Source organism: Rhinoderma darwinii, chromosome 3 (genome assembly GCF_050947455.1).
Source record: "Rhinoderma darwinii isolate aRhiDar2 chromosome 3, aRhiDar2.hap1, whole genome shotgun sequence".
In the NCBI taxonomy this organism is placed as follows: domain Eukaryota; kingdom Metazoa; phylum Chordata; class Amphibia; order Anura; family Rhinodermatidae; genus Rhinoderma; species Rhinoderma darwinii.
In genome coordinates, this window is record NC_134689.1 from 19,622,770 (window position 1) to 19,639,951 (window position 17,182).

At 40.0% G+C, this 17,182-nt stretch overlaps 1 protein-coding gene across 4 annotated transcripts in view; it reads left to right on the top strand.

Annotated features, from left to right (window-relative positions):
• ANKS1B (ankyrin repeat and sterile alpha motif domain containing 1B) overlaps window positions 1-17,182 on the top strand; it is an 81,459-nt gene that overhangs the window by 37,873 nt on the left and 26,404 nt on the right. For 2 of the 4 annotated variants that reach the window (XM_075856079.1, XM_075856081.1), the window contains exon 3: window positions 9,174-9,305. In XM_075856079.1, the coding sequence (XP_075712194.1) occupies window positions 9,174-9,305 (132 nt within the window). Of the gene's footprint in view, window positions 1-9,155; window positions 9,306-17,182 lie in introns of all 4 variants that reach the window. The other 2 variants (XM_075856078.1, XM_075856080.1) reach the window with 1 other exon arrangement.

Sequence of the window (17,182 nt, forward strand, 5' to 3'; positions counted from 1 at the left end):
GACAGGGCACTTATAATGTGGTGACAGAGCCTCTTTAAATAATATATATTCAGTATGTGACCATTTGGTTATACAAAAATAGATTTTCAGACACAAACCACAATTGGCAGATTTCTCTCGAGTCCTGAAGTCCATTGAAAAATCTTGTATAACACCGATCATTATATCCCGTATACCGTAGTTTTTTATTAAATTCCTTTTTGATAGTGATCACAGTCTACAGTGGGGTCAGTGATTACTATTGTAATCACTAAAAGGTCTCCTCTTTACACAAAGCATTGTAACCATTCAGACTACACACATTTTTAACCCATCAGATTCTAGTGGACAATATTTCTGTAATACTGCGTACGGAATATGGCACTTTTTTTTTTATGGATTCATATGAAAATAACTCCAAATGATTCCATATGAAATCCAATGCATATGGTGGTACAGTATGGGCCTATAGATTTTATGGGTACCATATTACGACTCTGTACTTGTAATATAGTTCATGGCCTCATGTACAAGGTGCATAGTGGCATACGGTGGTACACAGACTGTAACATGGGTCCGAAGTATGGATCCATGTACCCCCTGTAGTGCCTCTGTACACCTTTGTATGATTACAGTATTATTGCTTCTATGGAGAATATTTTCCATAATATAGCAAATGCTGGATCACTCAACCTGGGATAATCGGAAGGCACACAGAGGTACAGTAGGGGCCTATTGAATACTACAGGCACTGTATTCATGATCTATGGGAATAGGGTGCATGAGCCCAAAGGGGGCTGACCAGGATTAGAAAAACATGGCTCCTTTTTTCAAAAACAGTTTTACATCTGTCTAAAGATTGAGTACGGTATGGCAGCTCTGCCCAATTCACTTCATGGAAGCTGAACTGCAATACCAGACACAACCCAGGTACAGGTGTGGCGCTGTTTTTGGAAAAAAAGTAGTCATGTATTTCTAATCCTGGACAACCCCTTTAAACTGGCCGTACACATAGATAAATGACAGACAGAGGCTCAGATAGTTTATATATAACAACCCAATTTGACAATATATGATATTTGCAGAAAAAAAATTGGCTGCCATTGACCACGATATCCAGGGCCGGTTTTAGACAAAGTGGGGCCCTGGGCAAAGTTAAAAGTGGGGCCCCAAATGCTGAATTACAGTATAAATAATGCAGTCAATTCAGAAGGCGATGTGTAGAGAACTGTAACACTGATTTCTAACGTTCCCAGGAGTGTTGCAAACCCCAAAGCATATGTCCTCCCTCTCTCACAAAAAAGATTATATATATATATAGATATATATTTGTATATATAGCTATTAAATCATACCACTATACCAAATTGAATATTACCTGCATACTGTTACTGAACACAACTCACTATTATAAGATCAATATTACAAATAATAATACATTATAAGGTCCAAATAATCTCGCCACACCATAACCACATAGTGACTGAATAATACCCCCATACTGTTACTGAATAATACTGCCGCACCATAACCACATAGTGACTGAATAATACCCCCATACTGTTACTGAATAATACCGTCACACCATAACCACATAGTGACTGAATAATACCCCATACTGTTACTGAATAATACCACCACACCATAACCACATAGTGACTGAATAACACCCCCATACTGTTACTGAATAATACCACCACACCATAACCACATAGTGACTGAATAATACCCCATACTGTTACTGAATAATACTGCCACACCATAACCACATAGTGACTGACTAATACCACTATACTGCTAGTGAATAATACCTCCACACCATAACCACATAGTGACTGACTAATACCACTATACTGCTAGTGAATAATACCTCCACACCATAACCACATAGTGACTGAATAATACCCCATACTGTTACTGAATAATATCGCCACACCATAACCACATAGTGACTGAATAATACCCCATACTGTTACTGAATAATACTGCCGCACCATAACCACATAGTGACTGAATAATTCCCCATACTGTTATTGAATAATACCACCACACCATGACCACATGGTGTCTGAATAATGCCCCCATACTGTTACTGAATAATACCCCCATACTGTTACTGAATAATACCCCCATACTGTTACTGAATAATACCGCCACACCATAAGCACGTAGTGACTGAATAATACCCCATACTGTTACTGAATAATACCTCCATACTGTTACTAAATAATACTGCCACACCATAACCACATAGTGACTGAATAATACCCCATACTGTTACTGAATAATACCACCACATCATAACCACATAGTGACTGAATAATACCCCCATACTGTTACTGAATAATACTGCCACACCATAACCACATAGTGACTGACTAATACCACTATACTGTTAGTGAATAATACCTCCACACCATAACCACATAGTGACTGAATAATACCCCATACTGTTACTGAATAATATCGCCACACCATAACTACATAGTGACTGAATAATACCCCCATACTGTTACTGAATAATATCGCCACACCATAACCACATAGTGACTGAATAATACCCCATACTGTTACTGAATAATATCGCCACACCATAACCACATAGTGACTGAATAATACCCCATACTGTTACTGAATAATACTGCCGCACCATAACCACATAGTGACTGAATAATTCCCCCATACTGTTACTGAATAATACCACCACACCATGACCACATGGTGTCTGAATAATGCCCCCATACTGTTACTGAATAATACCCCCACACTGTTACTGAATAATACCCCCATACTGTTACTGAATAATACCGCCACACCATAAGCACGTAGTGACTGAATAATACCCCATACTGTTACTGAATAATACCTCCATACTGTTACTAAATAATACTGCCACACCATAACCACATAGTGACTGAATAATACCCCATACTGTTACTGAATAATACCTCCACATCATGATCACTTATTACCACTACATAGTGACTGAATAATACCCTCATACTGTTACTGAATAATACCTCCACATCATGACCACATAGTGACTGAATACTGTTACTGAATAAAAACCACTATAGAAAGACCAATATTACCACCATATAGTGACCATATAGTGGTAGATGCCAGTTATACACAGGAGCTCTGTAGACCATATAAGTGATTACAACACATTTATATCCAGTGACACACAGGTGATGTTTTCTCTGATTAGAGTCGTTCACTTTCTCTTTTTTTCTCAATCCGGCCCCAACCAATGTGACGACTTATTCCAGCCATGACACGTCTCTGCAGAATTTGACAAACAGACATGTTGGTTTCACAGTGCTTGACACAATAAAAGTGCCCCATGAGTAACCGTGTCCCCTTTGTGCATCCACAGTAATAATTCCGCCTTTGTGCCCCTTGTATATAGCGCCACACGCAGCCCCCTGTATATAGCGCCACACGCAGCCCCCTGTAGATAGCGCCACACACAGACCTGTAGATAGCGCCACACACAGTCCCCTGTAGATAGTGCCACACACAGCCCCCTGTAGATAGGGCCACACAGCCCATCCCCTTGTATATAGTGGCATATAGACACCCCCTAGTGGATAGTGCCACACAGCCCCCTTGTATATAGTGCCACACAGCCCCTCCTTGTAATTAGTGCCACACAGGTCCCCTTGTATATAGCCTATAGTATTCAATAGTATGTATATAGCCTCAAGTATTCAATTGTATCTGCGTCCTGGGAACGCTGATACAATTGAATGTGGCTGTCGCAAGCAGCGTGGCCCCACCCCGGTGCTAGCGACACCACTGGACATGATGAGGCCCATGCCGTCTGACCCATAAATGTTATGGTCGGGTGGCGCGGGTCCCCTCGGACCCCGTAGAAGCCGCTATGGCTGATATAGTGGGCAGGAGGCCCTAAGGGGATGGAGGCCCTGGGCAATTGCCAAGTTTGCCTCCCCTAACGCCGGCCTTGACCATATCCATGGACAATTATAAACAAGTGTTAGCTAAAATAACAACATAGTCAACCTTATTTCTGAGAATACCTATTGGGTGTTGGTTATGGTGAACAATCATTTAAGTTTTTGAATCAAACATTGGCCAAAAAATTTCACCATCATGGGCTCCTTTTGTATAAAATTGTATGCTGGCTTCCTATATAGATTGTATGGTAGCCTTCATATTACTAGCAAACAGTGGCACATTTGTTTCTTATAGAAAAAAGTTATCTAATATTTTTGAAGTTAGTTGAGAAGATATTAAAAGATGATGTATATTTATAGGCATAAATTACTTCTTGTGTGTCATAAACATCTATTAAAAGATGTGATTACATATTATAAAGTAGGTCACAGATATCTTTTCCTGGGGATATTTTTTTGATAATCTCTGGGAAATGACAATTAAATGAGAAGTTAATGTATATCTCCATATATCGAGAGCTTAGCCTCCAGCTCCAGTATAATACGTACTCAACCACTACAAACTGCAATACTCTATAGTAACTTTAACTAGACGACATGAAGACAATGGACTACAGCAATGGGCCTGGTAGGATATCTGTTCGGTCTTTTGTCAAAATTACATCATCTTATAATTCACTGTAAATCACATTATTTTCAGTTGTGTAGCCGCAGAGCAGTCTTGTGCTGTTCATGGAGAAACGTAAATTAGCCAAAGACATAAAAAGTCATAAATAGTGTAAAATAATTTTTCCCTTAAAGAGGTTGTCTCACGACAAAAAACCCTGTCCATATGCCCTATATGGGCATATGGACCTCACAGAGGCGGGTTGAACCTCCGTCTATGTGCTAAAACGGAGAGCCGCTCTTCTAAGATCTCATCTCACTCTGGCAGACTCGCCTCGTCCACGCATTACATGGATGGCCATTCACTTAAATGTGTTGCTGGCCATAGCTTCCCCCAGTAATAACAGCTGATCAGCTGTGGGTAAAAAAGCAGGATCTGCGGCGATCAACGGATCACTGCTTCGGCTTCTTTTAATTAAGGGGTTTTCGTCAAACAAACCCCTTTAAAGAAGTTTTCCCATGATAGACCTACATATAGGTTTCCATATATCTCATGATTAGAGACAAGGTGGTGCTTGCAGTCCCTCCGAAGGTCACCCTATTGCTCTTACCTACTGTCCGCTGCAGTGCTGGGGACTGATGGCCATTTTTCTCTGCAGGTAAACAGAGGATAGAAGTGCTTGTGGCGTATAAGTACCACATACTACCAGCACTTCTGTAGTATAGACGGTGACCACACTGGTCCCCATAAGGGTATGGAGCTCCAATGAAGTCATCTCTGGCAGTGGGACCTGTTGCTAAGCAGCCACTCCCTTTTTTGAGCACTACCTTGCAAGCTACCCATTGAGAAGTCTGTAGGACACCCTTATTAATACAAGTCGAAAGAAGTGGACAGCATCCAAGCCAAAATGGTAGTATGCGTGGTTAAAAATCCTCACGGGGCTCCGTCCAGCTAACCCAATATGTCCAAACAAAAAATATTAGAACTATCTTGATGCAAAAGTATGATAGATTTAATCCCATCGTGAGACGTTTTGGCTCAACAGCCCTTCTCAAGCTTCTGAGCAGTGGTGCATGCTGCGTGATTATTTTACTATATCTTGCGTTACCTGTTAGACACTTTTCTCCTCCTTATACCACTTCTGATTTGGCTTATTTTGCGACAGAATTTTTTGCCAGTTTTTTGGTGCATTTTAAGCCATGCCACTTTTTGGCATTTCCCATAAAGCCATGCTCTCTTTTCGGAACATTTTCAAAAAGTGTCCAGTGAGGTGCAAATATCAAAATTGCGCCAAACGGAGCCTATTTGCACCAAAAATTTACGCATTTTAAAACTTTCTATTGCCCAGACACAATAGTAAATCTGCCCCACTGTGTTACGTTTGGCTGTAGAGCCTGAGGGGCTGTGCCATGCACCACCCTCACAAGCTCTGTACTATGTGTGTCAGAATTGCATCAAGTTTTCCTTTAAAGGCGTTGCCCGAGATTAGATAAGAGGTCTATTTTTTTTTCAGGAATAGCGCCACTATTGTGCATTGGCTATGTCTGGTATTACAGCTCATCCCCATTCACGTTAGCTGCAATACTAGACATAGGCCACAGACAAGACTGGCGCTGTTTCTGTAAAAAAGAAAACCCTTTATTTCTTATCCTGCATAACCCCTTTAACTGGTATGTCCCAGATTGATCCTTAATCGAGTCAGGATCAATGATGATACATACAGCTAACACCCATGTAGATTATTGGATATCCTAAATTTATACATAGGCCATGATATCCGTGATATTGTGATAAATGGGTAAGAAACGTTGCGGTTTCGGGATTTTTATTTTTAGCCTGACAGCCATTATACGGCTTGCTGCAGGACATGGAGCCACACATACCTGGATCTCTTGTATATTCTGCTTTCTAAGATATTTTCTCATAATTATTTGGTGTACTTGGAATTTTTAGAGGAGGTTGCAGATTTTACAGTATAATTAATGGCTTCGGTTGTCACTTTGTTTTGCTTTTATGTGTAAATGAGATAAACTCCTCCTGCCCTGATCACGCTGCCGTGTAATTATTCTCCGCTCGCTGCGATGCTACCTACGTCTCACTGTCTGATCATTTTCTGTTGAATGCTAATGCCTAGGATGGCATAAGTGTGTGTCTATAAAGAATGCCTATGAAGCGTGCCCCTATTTGCTGCTTCACTGCAATTGTTTCAGAAAGCCCAGCAATAACGGTGAGCTTACATGCGTGTAAGCACGTTTTATATTAATACCTGGAAGGTTTAATGGGAAAGGGTTGGAGGTATGATATAAACTGCCCACAAGAAGGGGGGCGCCCATTACAGTACTTTTCCTCATTAGATTAGGTGCTTTTTCATGGCCTGATTTGGGCCAGGAAAACGAGCACCGATCGACGAGACAGATCGGCGCTCGTTTGCTTCTTTCACGCGGAGCAATGATCAGTTATGGTCCCCATACATTTCCATCATGTCGGCTGCACATCTGTCAGGGAAATATGCTGCCGACTAGCAAACATTTTATTGGCCGCATAAATGATACGATCAGCAGATGAAAGATCGGTAAGCCAATCGATCATTGGCATATTGTTGCTTTTTTTACACAGGACAGTGATTGGCAACGAGTGTTTGTATGAACGCTCGTTTGCCCGATCATTGGCCCGTGGAAAAGGGCCTTTAGTTTAACCAACCTAGTCTACTGTTACCAGTTGGGGGTGTGTCTCTACACAGACTGACAATGTCCAATTAGTGCTGACAGAGTGAGACCCCATTCACACGAACGTATTTCTTTCCTCCCGTAAATACGGGTCCTTTGTCACACGTATTCGACCCGTATTCCACCAGTATTTACGGACCCGTGCCCGTAAATACGGGTCCGTTGTCACCAGTATTCCACCCATATTTACGGACCCGTTTTCTCTGCACTAATCGGCAGCCCCTTCTCTCTATCAGTGCTGGATAGAGAGAAGGGGCAGCCCTTTCGGGCAGAGTTTCCGCAGCGATTGAAAGTAGAAGTTCATACGTACCCCAGTCTTGGTGACGCGTCCCTCTTTTGACATCCAGTCTGACCTCCCTGGATGACGTGGCAGTCCATGTGACCGCTGCAGCCTGTGATTGGCCTGTGATTGGCTGCGGTGGTCACATGGGATGAAACGTCATCCCGGGAGGCCGGACTGGTTAAAGAAGCAGGGAGTTCTGGGTAAGTTAACTTTTAATACTATTAACTCCAGCGGTAGTCACTGTCCCAGGTGCTGAAAGAGTTACTGCCGATCAGTTAACTCTTTCAGCACCCTGGACACTGACTATCCCCTGACGTCGCCTAGCAACGCACCCGTAATTACTGGAGCCCCATAGACTTCTATGGGCCTGCCCGTGCCGTAATTGCGGCCTGAAATAGGACATATTCCATATTTTTCAATGGCCCGGGCACCAAAAAACGGGAAGGTACCTGTGGCCAATAGAAGTCTATGGGCCCGTAATTACGGGCCGTAATTACGGGCGTTTTTACGTTCGTGTGCATGGGGCCTTAGACTGTGTAGGGACACGCCCCTTTGAAAGATAACTGGTAACACCCAGTTTGGCAATTTATTCATAAATTTGTAGCAGGAATTAAAGAGGAACGACTTAAGGGAGAGTTCTAAGAAAATATGTTCTACAGTAGAATTGTTATTATTGGGAATTCATGTATTTACTAAAATAGACTTGACAAGTCCTCTTCAAAGTGTTGTCCAGCATAAAAAAATAAAACACATTTTTTCCCCCAGAAATAGCATTACTCTTGTCAATGGGGTGTGTCTGGTATTGCAGCTCTGCCTCATTCACTTCAGTGGGGATGAGTTGTAATACCAGACACAGCCCATGGACAAGGGTGGCGCTGTGTCTGAAAAAAAGGCTGAGCTGTTTTGTAATCCTTCACAACCTCTTTAGGGACAGACATGTAGATTTTTCCATAGGTTGAGAACCAAGTTGGCAATGTTTTGCTAGAAAGTGGGAAAAAACTGTCCACTCGTAGTGACCATCATACAGTTAGGAATTGAATACTACATAGACCATAGTTTCCTCCATAAAGAAAAGTAGGACATGTGAAATACAAATTGGATAAAATAGTTACATACTGTAGTTTTAAAAAGTCAAATGCATAACCTCTGCTCAGAGAAAACCTCAGAGAAAAGCAAAACATCCCATCCATGTCCCCAATTGTGCCTCGCACAGGTCTAAAAAATAAATACCCCACAAATAAAATTGAAAACATTAATATGTATCTGGACCCTTATTAAATTCACTTACAGATTTTTTTTCCTGACTACCGCTCTTAGTAGATGCTCCACAGATTTTCTACTTTTACTGTAAAGAACCCCTTCCTGTATTGATGATAATATTTCCATTTTTCCATACATAACCTCTTTGTCCTTTGTGCAGTTTTTGGAACAAAACCTTCATAATCTTTTACGTATTGCATGCAGCATTCTGTATGTGTCTTCAACAACCTGTGGTCCTCAACTTGTTGTGGAGCTGTGGTCCATTCTTGGATTCCAAACGTGTAGTCCCGCAACAGCCGTCCTCTATCATAATCTGTGGTGTTCCGTGTGTAAACTTTAATTATTGTACAATCCACTAAACTGACCCTTGTTACTTTTAGAGTAAATATGATTTTCAGACAGGAGAATGGGGAGATCAACCTTCGATCAGCCTGCGAGCCCCCAACGAAACCACGGGCTCTATACCCTTTCAGTACTGGCAGCATCATCCAGAAAAGCTCATCTTCCAAGCGTGTGACTACAAAGCATATGTAAGTATTTCACCGTCTTCTGCTCTTTTTCTCTCCTCCTTAAATACACTTTTTTTTTTATATGGCAGGAAGGAACGTTACCCCAAATTAATATTCTTTATGTTTTTTTACAACTTTTTGAATTAACATTTATTATAGTTGTTTGACTTTGCAGCTCCATGTACACTAGGTAAGTTTTGGTTTCCAAAGATTCTTTTCATCTCATGCTTTAATCCTGGAAACTTTTTCTTTATGTGGTGATTTTTAACTCCTTACAAGGGGAGACACAATAATTATTGCATTTTCTGTGTTGAGTATTTTTCCCAGTCTTTAGTGATCAGTAAGGGGAATGTATAGATGTTTTAGATGTTTTGGCAGAGCAGTCAACGCATTTCAATGTGATTTTAAGGGTATGTGAACACGGCATATTTTCAGCCGTTTTTCGGGCCGTAAATGTCCCGAAAAACAGCTGAAAAAACGGAAGCTGAACGCCTCCAAACATCTGCCCATTGATTTCAATGGGAAAAATGGGGTTTCTTTCCGACAGGGCGTTTTTTTTTTACGTGGCCATTGAAAAAACAACACGTAAAAAAATGCCCCCTAAAAAGAAGTGCATGTCCCTTCTTGAGCCGTTTTTGGAGACATTTTTCATTGGATCAATAGAAAAACAGCTAACAAATGTCCGTAAAAAATGCATCAAAACACGCTCGATGCTTAAAAAATGGCTGAAAATCATAGGCTGTTTTCCCTTGAAAACAGCTCCGTATTTTACTGCCATTTTTCGTTTTTCGGGTGAACATACCCTAAAGCTTAGGATTTTCATTGGTACCGTATGTTTTTAATACAATTTTTTGTCCCAAAAACGGTAGCATTTTTGACCCAATTTCCGGTCCTTTAGTGGACTCTATTGAAATTCTTTAGGTTAGATGGAGGACAGATGATAGCAATCCGTTTCCCATTCATTTCTTATCTGTTTATTTTTGTTAGAAACAGAAAATAACCCTCCCGAAACCATTAAACATAAAGTAGAATTGTAGATAATTTTGAAAAAATATATAACTGTTTTTAGAAACTGCAAAATTCTCTTCTAATGTGGACATACCCTTTAAATGCGCTCCAATGGTAGTGGGCTAAATAAGGTTAAGCACATACAGTATGGCATATTTCTTGAACCATCTTTTTGGGAAGTGTTAGACAAAAATAGAAAACACACAATGTTCATTGACATCAATAGGTAGGCCTGAAGCAACTCATTATATGCGGTGCGGGAAAAGAGTTTATTTACTATACAGCTGTCGGAATGAATAGTCGAAATTCGTTATTGGCTTCTGTTTTTTAAAAACAATCTGTTTTTGAAGCCATTGTGATTGTACGTATGTTACTTCTTATATTCACTTATTTCTATAGTAAATGCCGTTTACAGGAGGTGTATTAGTGCTGCTTGCAGGGAATTACATAAGAAATTGTTTCCGACTAAGGTCTGAGAACTTAATTGTCTATTTTTGGTTATCAGGGATGCCCTACGGCCGGGCTCATATATGTTGGTAGTTGGGGCAGTAGGGTATGATATGGGCACAGATACTATACAGTGAGTTGTTTGTGATCTTTGAGCACCAAAGGTAATATTTTTGCTGATAAAATTTGAATTCCTTATTGAAATATGAACTTTGGATGAATGGACATATCTTCCTGGAGATGTACACTATAGGATTGGGGGTTCGGGCTCTAAAAATGTTACGAAAGTCAATGACATGTAAATATCCCGTTCTGTCAAGACCGCATAGGATAGAGACACTGCCCTAACTGACAAACCCAGAAAGGCCTTCTTAAACAAGGTATTTACATGTCCATCACATGCTCTAAAAACAATAGGTTATTCCATACCTCCCAACTTTTTAATCCCCTTTGGGAACCTATTCTAAAGCGCACCCAAATCTGAGCAGGAATAAACACAAATTCTCCCAAAAACGCGCACTTTGGTTCATATTTACATAAAGCCCACCCCTTTTAGGTTTGTTTTGCGGGACAATCCTACAAAAAACAGGACGGTTAGAAGGGTTAATCTGCTTGTAAGGATAGTGGGTAGGAACATGCCAAATGTTCCTTATAGTTGTCTTCATACTTGCTAAGTAGGACTTAAATGTGTTGTCCACTTTCTACCCCTAGTGATCAGCTATAAACTGTAGGGAGCCCGGCAGCAAGTGTTCACAATCCCTACAGCGCCACCACAGGGGGAATAGAGTATTACACAGTGCCCATTGAAATGAAGGAGTTTTTTTGACTGTTATCAGTGAGTCATCTGGGGTTGGCAGCGTGTAACAATATACATACTGGGGCCTACACCACTACTATGGTCTCGTCAAAATGATTAACACAGTTAGGGCAGACGTCAGCTTGTCGACACCTGCATGGGAATATATAAAGCCATATTACTATTGTAGGGCCACTACCGCCCTCTGAAGTACCCACTGAATACATTAGAATACTTAGGCTGTTATGAAATTTATGAGACTATTTTTGTTGCATGTCAGATTATCTAGATTTCCGGACATACAAGTGCCAGACTATATACTAAATCTAGATATATGATATATAGATATATAGATAGATGAGAGAGAAAGAAAGAAAGAAAGAAAGAAAGAAAGAAAGAAAGAAAGAAAGAAAGAAAGAAAGAAAGAAAGAAAGAAAGAAAGAAAAAAAATAACGAAATAAATAGATAGATAGATAGATAGATAGATAGATAGATAGATAGATAGATAGATAGATAGATAGATAGACAGACAGATAGATAGATAGATAGATAGATATGAGATAGATAGATAGATAGATAGATAGATAGATAGATAGATAGATAGATAGATAGATAGATAGATAGATAGATAGATAGATAGATAGATAGATAGATAGATATGAGATAGATAGATATGAGATAGATAGATAGATAGATAGATAGATAGATAGATAGATAGATAGATAGATAGATAGATAGATGATAGATAGATAGATAGATAGATAGATAGATAGATAGATAGATAGATAGATAGATAGATAGATAGATAGATAGATAGATAGACAGACGCTGTGTGCTTAGGGTGTAGTAAATTACTGATCCAGTGATTCTGCAAACTTTACCATAAATTTCTAATTTTATATGACTTAGTGATACTTAAAATTAATACCACAAACTAACTTTTTTTTCCAGGCCAGTGTCCCATTCATATGTAAAACGGGAGCATTCATCTGAGCAGAGCGCATTGGGTAAATCTAGGGCACTTAAGCAGATTTTTAAGAACCTTTGATTTAGTGAGGGCGAACGTCAAGTGTTTTGAGGAACGGATGTTCTCTGACATGTTATTAGTCAAAGCAACATGTACCACTTTATGTGACTCCTAAAAAATCAGGCTTTCATTTTTGCGGATTGAAGGACACTTATGTAATCAGGTATTTAAAAAATCCTATTAGAATTATGCAAAAGGTCAGTACAATATATGACATATAGCCCCATAGGTGAACATAATACTGCAGGTGACCTGCACTTGAGCCCTTAAAAGGAGTATCTCCGGTCAATCTTTTTGTGAAATAGCTAACCTTTGATATATTAGTTTGGGTAGTTGTGTCGTTGATGTGACTAGCGGGTGTTTTGTCACAGTAGCAGAGTAAGGGCCATATTAAAATATATTGTAGAATATATTGGAAGATGATCTGGTAGTATTTTTATAGTGCTATAATCACTGAGGTCTCCTTAAAGGCATTGTCTGTGGGAAGCTTGGGCTGGCTTATGTGACTCCTTATATTCTAGAAGGTTCCCTCTCAGCCGTAGCGATCACTTGTCGATAGATGCTGATATGGTGGTGCTCCGGCTATAGTAAAAGACCCTTGAGCTGTAATCTTAGAGTTGATGGATATGTCATTTTTATAATGTCATCCCCATTCATGTACTCGGCACATAGTGATCTTGCTAGATCATGATGTGCTGTCACTCACACATTAACGTTACTGAAGTGTCTTGAGAGTGAATAGACATCGCTTCCAGCCAGGACGCGATGTCTATTCACAATACCGACACTTCGGTAACGTTTGTCTGGGACCTAATCACAGCAAGTGTGATCTTGTGATTTGATGGATATGTCATTTTTATAATGTCATCTTTAATAAATGGTTGGGCCAATTTTTTTTAGGTGCCTGTGTGTGTACATTATTTGCATCCAATGCCCCTTACCCCGTCATAAACAAACTTTGGTTTCCCCAAAAATACTCAAAAGTTTTCTTGCTTTCTGGCATTTAGACTTCTCTGCAGAGATTTCTTCACCATCTCGTCTCTGTGCCTGGACACACATGGCAAGGACGTTTGCAGTTTAAAAATAGAATACCGAAAATATCAGGTATTTCTCTACTCCCTAAAGCAGCACTGATATCGTCTCCAGGCAATTCTGTCAACCTAAAAATAAAAAGGAGGGAAGTTTTTACCTTCTTTTAAATTTAATTATTTAAATTTTGTGTTTGGATTCTTTTTTCATGGTCAAACTTTTTGTATTTTTAGAATAGAACAAAATGTAATGTGTTGTATTTTCCAGCCGGCGCTGTTCCTGAGGTCAGGTGCTACTATTACACATTAAAGGAAGGGGTTAATATGTATTACAAAAGAACGATAACAATAGTTAACACCGAATGTTAATTAATAATATAAATAAGGTGAAGCTAAATTGGAAAGAAAACATACACAATTTCCAAATTGAAAATGGAGTCCTATCTGCGGACAGCATGTTGTAGAGCAGGAGGAGCTGAGCGGAATGATAAATATTTATTTGCTGGAAAATATTAAGTAAAACTTGTAATTTATTGATCTAAATCACTGCTCTTTCTATGCTTAAGAGTCCAGTGTGCGGTCTTACTCAACAGCTGCCAGCCTTCCCTGTATGAGTGTACACGTGAGAGATGTAGTAGGACCGCCCACTGGACTCCTGAGCTCACAATTTGCAGAGGTTTAGATCAACGAATTATACTTTAGACTGAATACTTTCCCACAAATCTATATATAAATCTGCTCAGCTCCTTCTGCTCTATAACATGCACATATACAAAAACCCCTAACAACATAGTAGGATTTTTTCCAATAGTTACAAGGCAGCTCACACCTTTCTTACCACAAGAATCCATTCAATGTCCATTATCGTAATGCTGCAGTTAGTATGTGCAAAACGCTGTGTGGCCTTAGAGTCCTAGCCTTAAAGCGACTTTCTGGTCTCAGGACAAATTTATAAATATGATGGGGTATATGGAGTGCCATTTACCTGGTGCCCTCCAGTATGCCCCTATGCTGTGGATCCGCCGTTTTAGAGTCTCCTCTGTGTTCTCTCAAAAGGGCCACAGCTCTTTTTAGACTAAGTCTAAGACACTCCCTCTCTTTACGGATTGGACAGAACTGCTCACATGAGCAGCTCTGGCCAATCCGAGAATAGTGGGAGTGTTTCAGACTCATAGTCTTCGATGCACTGCAGCCATTTTGGGACAATACACTGGAAACCACAGCATAGGGGCATACTGGAGGGCATCATATCTTACTCCATATACACCATCAGATTTAAAATGTTGTCCTGGGACCTGAGGTTTGCTTTAAAGTAAAGTTCCACCTTTTCAGCAACTCTATATCAATAGGGACCTGTATAACCTAACAGTGGCTCAGTCGTTTGCGCCGTCGGGGTCCTGGGTTTCAATTGGACCCGAAGCAACATCTGCCTGGACTCTGTATGTTCCCCTCTCGTTTCGTGGGTCATCTCTGCCTTCCTCCCCCATATCCTTTATATGAAATTGTCTCTAGTGTGTGAGATAGGGAAATGATGTGAGTAACGAGACTCTTTGTACAGCGCTGTAGAATAGGTTGGCACTATATAAGCATTGGGAATGAAATAAATAAACCGTTCTCTAATTAAATTATTATCAGAGCTTCTCCATATACAAGCGAGAATCATCTAAAAATAGCACTGCAAGGTTGCTGGGAATTTTATATTGCCTGTCATTAATCTGCAAGCTCCGTCAGCGGAATCCAGGTGCCATTTATGCAATACCAGCAGCATCATTACATTACAGACGTTATACAATTCTCTTATATAACTGAATTTGCTGCAACGATGGAGCTTCACTTCAATGGCTAAAGGCTCCATTTATGACTATCTGTACTACAAGTCCCAACATTCCTATTCTCAGCTTTTACTGAACATGATAGGGTTTGTAGTCCTACAACAGGGTAGAGATGTTGGCAGCACACACAGATGGTCTCCGTTATCTCGACGACCGTCTGGAAAAGCTGAATGTGTTCTAAATGAAGATCTGGCTGTGTTCGGCCATTGAATGTATCCTAAGTATTTTCTGTACTAGTGAAGATCCCATGAGCTCATCAGCGATGTCTTCACACGACGTTGTGTGTTTTATAAAGATGTGACCCAGTTATTTCACAGACTGCTCTTTTCCGCGACTGCAGATGAATTTCCGGAAAATAAATAGCCTTTCAGAGCCAATGAATGCCGCTCATTCTTAAATGTCAGTGATGCACTTTCTTAAGAAAGAAACAGAAGATAATGAATGTCCGTTTGTATAATTAGGGATTGTAGCACTCGGAAATTGGGAGTCCAAGTCTCTTCTTTAATGTTTAATGCTTCCGTCTGACCCAGCCGGCTGGAATGATGCCACACGGTGCAGTTTAGGTTTCCTGTAATTTTGCCTTTAATGGTTCTGCTGCACCAGTATACTTATATAAGATTTAAATGAAAAGTTTTCTTTACTTGTCTTGTAATGAATTTGAGTCACAACATGTCTCCATTCACACCCAGAGCTGCATTTAAAATTCTGACCACCCCGTTGAGCAAAGAATTATAACAGGCAACCATAACAATTTTCAGAACCAGAATCCACATATGTAATAAAGATTGTCCACCTTCACAACCATTTGTTTTTTCTTGCTAAATTTTTTTGGTGTGTCTACAGCTCTATGTGTCTCCATGGTAGCAGACTACACACAAAACCTGTGTAGTCTGATTCTACAGTTACACTCTCTTTTATCTGCCCCTACTTCTTACCTCCTGCCGAATGTATTTTAGCAAAAATTAGTTGACGGATGGAAGAAAGTATGACTGCAGGATCTGACTACAGAGAGTTTGCATGTTGTCTGTTGCCATGGTGATACAATGGTCTGCATAAGGAGCTGTGGACACAAAATGGTCGTAAATTTTTACTCATGATCTATTACAAAATTGCTTCATTTATTATTTCAGATGCATAGAGACATGATTGTGAAGCTGCACGTAGCTTTTGAACGTGTCAAGTACTTTTCTCCAAATTTCATTCAAGACCATAAAGTATGTGTGTCAAACTTGACATGAGGTTGCAGCCTGATCTCATAGTCTCCTTCTTCAAATTACAATTACATATTCCTTCATGGCATAACTCCATAGGTAGAAGATGCCTAAGGTAGTGGGTTGGGTTATAGATAGGAACAGATGGTTGGGGTTGCAAATCATCACCAGGACGGGGGTGAGCTTTGATTTCGTTGTGGAGCCTTCCGTTCTCACTGTATAATAAATGGCATTAAGTAATAATTACATTAGGGTCATTTAACAGACTCTTCCTACGACTACTTTATCAAGGTGACAACCTAGAGAAGACGCTGAAATGATGAGACAGAGATTAAAGGTCTCGCTAATTATCCCTGTCATGGATCAAAACAGCAAATGGTTAACATGAAGATCTTTTCCATATCGTAAAGGCGGCTTTTTAGCTGAAATATGAAATCTATTGAGAGAAAAACAGAATTGGTTTGGGCGAGGTGACATGTTATGTGAATGATGCTTATCTATGGCTATGTATGCTCCATCTTCTGTATACAATATATTATGACTATTGAC